We start from the raw sequence: 9,440 nt of genomic DNA, 5'->3' as shown, positions 1-9,440 counted from the left end.
GCTAGTCAAAAGGGAGAATAGTTGGATTAGACAACTCTTCTCCCCATTTTCCTTCCCCTACTTGTGGTAAGCTTCACTATTACCTATAAAACCAAAAAATCATTAAACAATTGATTTTATCTCTTCTCTAGATCTAATTTTTTTTGTTCCACTCTCTCTACTTAATGTTTTTCTTCTTGTTTTTATTTTTTTTAGGTGGCTGAATGTTTTTGTCTCTAATGGTAGTCATTTGTTGCTTCATGGTGAGGAGAGGAAAGATTATAGCTGGTGGTTTGAGAAGAAAGATGGGTCTTGCTATTGATGATGGAGTATTTGGTAGCTAGGTTGAGGCTGTTAGCACTAGTAATGTCTCACGGTGGTTGACAACAATGTTATTATGGGTGAAGGGAGGTTGGAGTGGATAAGCTAGCCATGAGAAAGATGTTGTTAATGGTACAATGGCTTAAAAGACTAGTGGAAGAACCTACTTGGCTAACGTTGTTGATGGCTTAAGTGAAAGAGGGATGAAGATGGGTCTATGTGAGTTTCTCTTCTTTTTCAATGGTGATAGTTTTTGTTTTTGTTTTTTGAAAATGGGTATATTGGAGACTTTGAGATGCAATGTTGGGTTTGAAAACAAAAGGCAGCAGAAAAAGCTCTATTTAGTGGTGGCGGCTGTTAAGTCTTTGTTTTTTTTAGAAAAGCGGGACTATGTTTCTTTTTATATCTATATTTGCTCTCTACATAGATTTTTCTTTTTTGCACCTAATTTAGAATCCTCCCTCGTTTCTATGCACTGAAATTTATATTTATAATATAGGAGTTTAGAGTATATAGAATTTAAAGTCTTAAACAAATTCATTCTCTTTCTAAAATTTAAGTTTGATTAGGATTTTAAAATCAAATTTGAAAATAAATAATTAAAATTATCATGATGATCCTTTTCAAATCGAAGAATATGAGAAAAATAAGAAAAAACACATTATAGTCCCTAATTTTTCCATAACTTGACAAATCACTTACTTAATAAAATTAGTTCTTGATCTTTTAGTTTCAAATTTAACTCCCTTAAAAATTAAAACAAAAGCAAATGGGGTCACAATTGAATTATAGTAAGATAGATTGATTATTCAGAAATAAAACTTGTGATTGAGAGTTTGCTTTTACCTTTAGTTCCTTATGGAGTTATTTTGACTTATCAAAAAATTAACCAAGTTTTATGGATTTTTAATACTACTCGTTCATGTATCTTCATAGGCATTAGGTGGAGGTATATTTTTTTTATAGTCTTGATGCTTGCATATAGATTATCGTTGTGTCATGCTCAATCACAAATCTAAATTTAACTTTCTTGAAAAGGATCGATTTGACCGTGAGATTCTAAATCTTTACATTCATTGGGTTCACATCAAATAAGCATCATAGGTATGTAGAGTTCAAAGAAGGTGATTTGGTTTGGGCGTATCTAGGCAAGGAAAGGTAAGGTTTTTTAAGCTGAAACCTCATGGTCCATTTAAGATTTAATATCAAGGGTTTTTTTTTTAAATAATAGTAAAATTATAATATTTAATATAAAAGCTTTTTAGTCACTAGTTAAAATATAATGACAATCTTGTAAATAATTCATTTTTTTTTTCTTGGCACGTCAAAATAAGGTTATAAAATGTCTTATAAACTCTAGGATATAAAGTGTATTTTTTGAAAGAATAGAGAAAGTGAAAAAATAAGTAACCTAGAGTAGATTTTTGTAATTATCTCTATTTTTTAATTGAAAAATAGATGTTGTTCATGCTTTATAAAATAAATTAAAGAATATATAGACTAATAAATTAAATAAAAGTTGTTAACACTAATGAAATATTAAAACATGAAGCTAATCATTATAATAAAAATAAAAGATATCTTATTACACCAACTATTCTTTTTATTTTAAACGTTTTCGTTTATTTTATCTTAGCGACTAATGTTGTTACTAATATCAAATAATTTTTGTTTTTATAAAGATTTCATATAAATACAATTAATTCATATAAAATATAAAAGAAAAAAATTGAGACAAATCAAACTAATCTTTTGAAGAATCACATAACTAAAAAATTATAAAAGAACAATCACTATTTAAAAAACAAAACTAATTAAAAAAAAGATAAAAAATAAAAATAAGACCAAGCCCACATGCATGACCTTAATGAAAAACTTGGACTTATGATTGTGTTTCTCTTTTATTTGTTCCTTGAGAGTTGATAATGTGTCATCTTTTTCTTTTTTAATTGGGCAACAAGTCACTTGTAGTAATGGACGACCTATTCTTGACTAGTTTGTTTGTTAATCACCTCGAGTGATTGAAAAATTAAGGTATAAGTTTTTAGATTTTAAAATTTTATTTTAACTTGTGTTTTACGTGAAAATACTATTAAAACACAATATAAACCTTGAAAAACCAATTACCAAGCCCAAAATACCTCAAAGTTACTTGCAAAAAATAAAAATCAGCCATAAAATATCAAATGAATCTTAATCTATTTTCATATGATTGTTTAGAGAGAAATATGAACTTTATTGAATTTTAATGAGGAAAAACTTATTAGCTATTGTTTTTTTTGGTGGGAGATTATAACTAAGTAATAACTTTTTCTTATTTGTTATTTTTTGATGAGTTTCTCTCTCATCTAGAGAAATAAATTTTTAAACCAAAAGAAAAATGTAAAAAAAAGAAAGGGATAGAAATGGAGAAAAAAAAAGTAGGTGAACTCAAAAGCACTTTTTTCTCGTATTTAAGAAAGGCAATGCAGTTTTCTCGTGTTTAACACTTTGATACTCTCACTTTTGGTTTTTCTTTCTTTCCAAATTAGATTAATTAAAAAAAGAAGAAGAAGCTGAAGCACCACAATTATTAATTGTAAGTAGTGGGAGCAGCTCATTGGGCATATTTCTAAATTATTAATGTTTCTGTGGCAGTATTTGTTTTTACTTGCCAAAACTTGCCAGCCAATAACAAAACATCAACACAGCGCAGTCTCTCTCTGTTCTTTGCCTTTACTTAAACTGAAGCGAGAAGAATTCACTCAAGTTCTCTTTGGATTTTGTACTCCTTTATTTTTTTTTAAAATCCAAGAATTCGTTGTTTTACAATCTGTTTCAACTTAACTGAAATCGGAATTCTCTCTCCATGCAACAGAGGGAGATGGTAGTGATAAGAGAGGCGCCGGCTGTTCATGGATACAGCATGCCTGCAGAGTGGGAGCCCCACTCACAGACTTGGATGGGCTGGCCTGTAAGTATACATACATATAAAACTTTTACTTGTTAACTGCCACTTTATATTGTGTTGTTCACTGTGATGTGATCAATCATTTTCTTTAACAGTGACTGAAAGTAGGTTCTTTTCTAATTACTAGGCTTTCTTCAGTATAGGAAAACCAACAGTCCCGCAGGACGACTTCATGATTCTAAGTAGAGTGACTGTTTGTTTTCTTTTGTTTCGTTTTTTCTTGGGACGTGCTCGCACCCAGAGTGCGTTGTTGAGCTTCTTCTTGAGATCCCTTTTACAAAAAGAAAGAAAGAAAGAAAGAAAGGTTTTCTTTTCTTTTAGTAGAGGAATAGGTTCATTTATATCATTTGATAAACTGTGTTAATTTTCGTAATACGAACCACAACAGCTATCTTATTCCTGTAGAAATTCGAGAATCTGTTGATCCATACCATTATTTGTTGGGATTTTCCCTACCTTTTGTCGTTGTAATGCAGATGGGGTTCTCACTTTTCAAGCAGTAATTGTGGATGTTTTTTGTTTTCTCTTCTCTTCTCTTCTTTCTTTCTTTCTTTCTTTTTTTGAAAAAAAGAGAAAAGCTCCTAAAGCCTGTTATAGAATCAAGTATTTATGGTTTGCTTTGCAGGAGCGCCCGGATAACTGGCGAGACAATGCATCACATGCACAACTTGTTTTCACCAAGGTGGCAATTGCAATTTCAAAGTTTGAGCATGTAACTGTCTGTGCAAGCTCTGCTCAGGTTGTTCGACATTTTAACAAATTGACGTCTTACGTTTTTGTTATGGGATTTGAATTTGTTCTCAACTAAGTGAAAAAATAATAATTTAATTGACTGTGCTTTTAGTGGGAAAATGCACGAAGTCAGCTACCAGAACATGTGAGAGTTCTTGAGATGAGCATGAATGACTCTTGGTTTCGTGATATTGGTCCGACTGTGAGTTTTTCTACTTCTCTCTCTTAGCATTTCTATGATGTTTTGTTCAATTAATGTTTTATTTTGATATTTCAGTTCCTTTTTTTTTTCCTTATCCTGAATAACTTCGGTTTCTTTATCAAGTTTGTTGTAAGGAAAAATGGATCAAATCCTGGCAACCTCGAGCAACACATTGCAGGGATTGATTGGAATTTTAATGGTTGGGGAGGTAAGATTTTAAAACATTCAAGTTTGATGTTAAATATTAACATATCATGGGTATTCCGTCTCATAGATGATGTAACATGATCCTTAAACGTTGGTGCTTTACAGTGCAACAACATGATGCCTTGTTTTGCTATATATGAATGCGTTATACTGCTATTCAGGTTACTGTCGATGATTGCAATTCTAAAATCTTGACTTCCAAATTCTTACAGGTTTTCCTTCCTTAGTGATTACTGATATTTCTGGAGCCCTTTGTTGAGAAAATGATGACTAACTTCATGATAGTTTTAGGAATTGAATTAGGAATCAAATGTGAAATTGTAGAACATGTTCATCATTGCTTTCAAATCCTTGAGGTAAGATATGTGAATATGTGCCAGAGCATCATTTAATTGCATATATCAAGAAACCACCCTGGTGTTATTATGTTTGTTTGTTGGTAAAGTTTTACTCTTTATTGAGTACCTTCTCTGAAAGGATTTGGCCTTGAAACTTATAGGGGTTGATGATGGTTGTTACCAGGATTGGAGTCTTGACCTTCTCGTGGCAAGGAAGGTGGTGTAGTAAAACAGATTGCATAAACTTTCAGTGCATCTTATTTTCTTTAATTACCTTGCATGTATTAGTTTTCTGGGTTTTGATCTGAATTAATGTTCTTTTTTCAGATCATAGGAACGGAAAAACTTCCAAGGTTTCCCCACTTTATGATTCTTGAAGGTGGAAGCATCCATGTAGATGGAGATGGTACTGATCCGTGGACTCTATAAATATGCATGAGATTTAATTGTGTGAGAAATATATTGATATGTGTCTATGAGGGAGGCAGGGTACTGCAACCAGGATAGAAATGCAAAGGTGCCCTTTACTTTCTAACCTGATCTCTCCATTTCATCATTTGGGAGATTCAGCACTAGAAGAAGATATCCTATTCTTCTGTAAGACTGTTTCTGGGGTGTTCTTGTGTAGACCTAAAATCCGCTCATGTTGGAAGTTTCAGGTCATGGACATGCAATATAATAATGCTACAGCTTCATTTGATTTTCTCTATTTAATTCTGTTGACAACTCTGATTGTGGAGTGGATATCATTTGGTTGTATCATTGCCAGGGGTGGATCTAGCTAATAGTAATTTTCACAGTAAAGGAGCTTGCCTTAAAAATTATGGCAAAGACCTCTTCTCCAGTAGCTTTGGGATCTCTTTAACCAAAATTATCAGTAGATTTTATTTTCTTTTGGTCTTGCTAATGTATGTCTTTTTTTTTTTTTGGTTTCAGGAACATGCCTTACCACTGAGGAGTGCCTCTTGAACAAAAACAGGAACCCAAATTTGACCAAAGAACAGATAGAAGATCAACTTAAGGCATATCTTGGAGTTCAGAAGGTTATTTGGTTGCCTTATGGATTATATGGTATGTAATTATATGAATGCCACTTCAGATATTCTATCTTTCCTCTGAATACTTCTGAATTTTTAGTTTTATTCTATAATTCATATTTTTGTTTTTTTTTCCATAAAAATAAAGAAGATTTTCATGATAATTCATATCCTGCAATCTATTGGCATTCCCTTTTGAATATATAACCTTGCAAAACCATATTTTGCTGTGCCCCTACATTTGGGTGCATGTGATGTGCATTTCTGCTTTCATTTTGTCAAAAAATTGTGAAGGGTTGACCTTAACAATTACTTAGAACCTCGCCTATTGCAATAAGGATAATCAGAACAAGTAATTTAAACAACTAATAAACTGCTGAAAAACTGATATACAGAATACAAGAACAAGTAAACCTGCTATAATTCAGATTGAAAAACAAATACCTTGAACTGAGTCAATCAGAGAGATCAAGCTGCAGTAGCAATAGAAGAGGAAGAATCCTTGGCTACACATGAACCTGAGTTCTCCAAAACCCCTTTGTAATAGATAAAAAAAAATCCACAAATTTTTACTTTATATGATCTAAACTCCATGAGATGCTCACAATGAAACCAATAAAACATAACAAACATAATGATGCCCTTGTAACCAAACAGTCTGTAGCTTGTGTCTCTACTCCATGCCTGCACTTTCTTTTCCTCGGATATTCTTATAATGAAGGCTGATTTTAGCCTGCATCAACTACCAGATGAGACTCTGATAGATTTGATTTTAATATACAGTCTATGATCTCTGTTGTGGTGTTGTTATTTTGCATTATAATTACTTATACACCATTTTGTTCTTTTCATGTCATATTGTTTCTTTTCTTCAGTTTCTTCTGATTATTTTGCAACATCGTTGTTACTATAATTACAATTATAAATTTGTACCTGAAGGTAGCGAAAATTGCAAAAGGTGAAACTAAACACTATGGGATGTAACAGGTGATGATGATACTAATGGTCATATTGACAACATGTGCTGCTTTGTGAGGCCTGGTGTTGTTTTGTTGTCTTGGACTGATGATGAAAAGGATCCCCAGTTCAAACGATCAATGGAAGCTTTATCAATCCTCTCCAATACTAGTGATGCTAATGGTAGGAGATTAGAAATAATTAAACTTCATGTGCCAGGACCACTTTATATGACAGATGAAGAAGCTGCTGGAGTTGTTCAAGTAAGAATACCGTCCTAAAATTTGATTTTCATGCCAGTGTTCTTACTTTACATTTTTTTTACAGAATATTCAAGTAAAACACTGAAATACTCTCATTCCTATGTGTTTTATCTCACACGCAAATGCTTTTCAAATAGGTCCTGAACCATAGCAAACAGTTCATTTCTAAATTGAGGAATTAGATTCAAAGGAAATTCCGTACTTGTTCCTTTGCTTCTGAATGTTCCACATGTGGGGCTTTTATGAGTATATTCGTCTGTCTCAGCTGTTACTTTTCCAGCAACCCAAATGTCTGCTGAAAACATAACAATGAAAGAATTCATCCACACAGACATTGCTCTGAATTATTCATTAATTTGTGATGTTTGTAGGGTAAATTTTTAACAAATTTGTAATAGGTTAGACACAATTTTATTTACAAGAAACTGCCGGAACTAACTCAAAAGAAAAGAAAAAAAAATTCCATAAAAAGTGAAAGAGGAAAAGCATTAAAACAATTACCTTCTGGACTTTTATGCTCCTTCATTGTCCAAAAGGTTAAAATAGTGAAAAATGGTTGATTGCATCTTTATTTCTGGTACTGGTTTAGTTTACTTTTCGTGCATGTCATCTTAGTTTCTCGTTTTTATTTAAGTCATTATTTTGTGGACAACTCTTTGTTTGTTGTTGATATGTTTAAATCTCAAACTGAATGATCGAACGGAGGTAAATATATGATATTTTAATCTTCTTTGATGCTGTTTACCTAGTTGGAGCAATAATTATCCACAAACTAGGTCCCCCAACTGTGTAATCATACTAAAATTTTTGGAGACCTAAAGTTGTTACAATCACCCTTCAGCCTTTATGATATCCAGCCCTCATGCAGCAACATATAAATAAAAATTGCATGGTCTTATTGGATCACGTTCTTGGCCACAGGATTGCAATGCTAAACCAAGACTCCCAGGTACCAGACTTGCTGCATCTTATGTAAACTTCTATATTGCCAATGGTGGGATCATCACACCACAGTTTGGGGACCAGAAGTGGGATGATGAAGCTGTTCGTGTCCTCTCTCAAGCTTTTCCAAATCATGAAGTAAGGAAATACTTCAGTTCAATTAATCAATATTTATAAGCTTCATATGCAAGATATGTGATCTAAGTGCATGCGGATTGACTTCCAAAGACATGATGACTTGATAACTGAGTCTCACCTAGGTCGTATTAAAATCGTAATGTAGAATTCAGGTGGTTGATTGCAAGAAAACAAAGTTTCAATGCTCACGGTAGCAAGAACTGGATTTTATTCCCCCCTTCCGCCCCCTTTTAGTTTCAAGCTATACTTGATACACCTAATGTTCTACAGAAACTCACAGGAGACAGTTTTGTGTTCATTGTAATATGTTTTGTTTGCTATGTTTAACATATGGAATCTGAATGATCTTAACTCAGGTGGTGAGAATCGAAGGTGCGAGGGAAATTGTTTTGGCAGGGGGGAATATACATTGCATTACTCAGCAACAGCCAGCTGCTCTCTCTACGAACTGTTAAACATGGTTGATTGTGCATAAATGCCGGCATGAGTTGCGTTGGTAATAGTTTAGACTAACAATTAAATTATGCACCATAAAGGTAAACTTATATCTTCCATTTGATCCGTGTGGCAATTATCTGGCAGAGATGCTAATACAATGCATGCCCTAGAACAGCATGCCAAAATAGAAATCGACTTCTTGAATCATCATATTATACCTAATTAAGATGTTGAATTTGCATTTCTACGCCATTCTTCTTGTTGGTTGATAAATTTTGTCATTCATGTGAGATGTGCAAATTAGCAGGTGTAAGTTCTCTGAACTCGGTTTATGAACAAGCCATGTGAACAGATGAATCCATTCCTGGTCCAGGCCATAGTGTTAGCACACGCATGATTCACTCTCTGTTTTATCTCCCACAAAATCTGCACTTGTGCAACATTTGCCGACAATTTTGGGGTTAAGATTCTGCCAACATTAGTGACATTAGTGACCTTGCCAACAGATGAACCATCTATGCATTGCCACCAAATTGGTTTTTTTTTTTTTAAAAAAAAAAAAAAATTGCCTTGGTTAAATAATGCTAGTTATTACGCCGTGAGGACCAAATTGCCTTGGTTAAAAATTGCATAAACACCTAGTCATGGGAATGGAAAAAGATCTCGGTGAAGATAACTAAGGAATCATGTTATACACTTCAATTAAGATTTTGATTGGGTTTTTCTTGCACGGGATTGTACCCAAAATTTAATCCACTTTATTATCTGTAAAAACAACTAAAGTTGACATTGCAATTTATTTATACCATGAATACCCCTAGTGGATTTCATAGTTATCAAACCTGACCTGAAGATAACGTAGCCAAGGAGTCAGGTCTCGGGTTATATAGGTTAACCCCAAAAAGTTAAAAAAAAAAATTGAAAATTTAATATTTT

The 9,440-nt window shown here is 33.0% G+C and overlaps 1 protein-coding gene across 3 annotated transcripts; it reads left to right on the top strand.

Annotated features, from left to right (window-relative positions):
• The first annotated feature begins 2,943 nt into the window (after positions 1–2,943).
• Positions 2,944–8,756, top strand: LOC118033398 (agmatine deiminase). Of its 3 annotated transcripts, none has more exons than XM_035038374.2 (11): positions 2,944–3,048; positions 3,158–3,253; positions 3,876–3,989; positions 4,095–4,184; positions 4,308–4,392; positions 4,891–4,946; positions 5,057–5,135; positions 5,666–5,800; positions 6,754–6,986; positions 7,908–8,066; positions 8,423–8,756. In XM_035038374.2, the coding sequence occupies exons 2-11, from the start codon at positions 3,164–3,166 to the stop codon at positions 8,519–8,521; spliced, it is 1,140 nt and encodes a 379-aa protein (XP_034894265.1). In that variant the 5' UTR covers positions 2,944–3,048; positions 3,158–3,163; the 3' UTR covers positions 8,522–8,756. The 3 variants fall into 3 exon arrangements, with proteins under 3 accessions (XP_034894265.1, XP_034894264.1, XP_034894263.1); XM_035038373.2 differs by having other exon boundaries at positions 2,945–3,064; XM_035038372.2 differs by lacking the exon at positions 2,944–3,048 and having other exon boundaries at positions 3,071–3,253.
• Positions 8,757–9,440: the final 684 nt, after the last annotated feature.

This window comes from Populus alba, chromosome 15, assembly GCF_005239225.2.
Source record: "Populus alba chromosome 15, ASM523922v2, whole genome shotgun sequence".
Taxonomy (NCBI): Eukaryota; Viridiplantae; Streptophyta; class Magnoliopsida; order Malpighiales; family Salicaceae; genus Populus; species Populus alba.
This window is presented reverse-complemented; position numbering and strand designations above follow the sequence as displayed.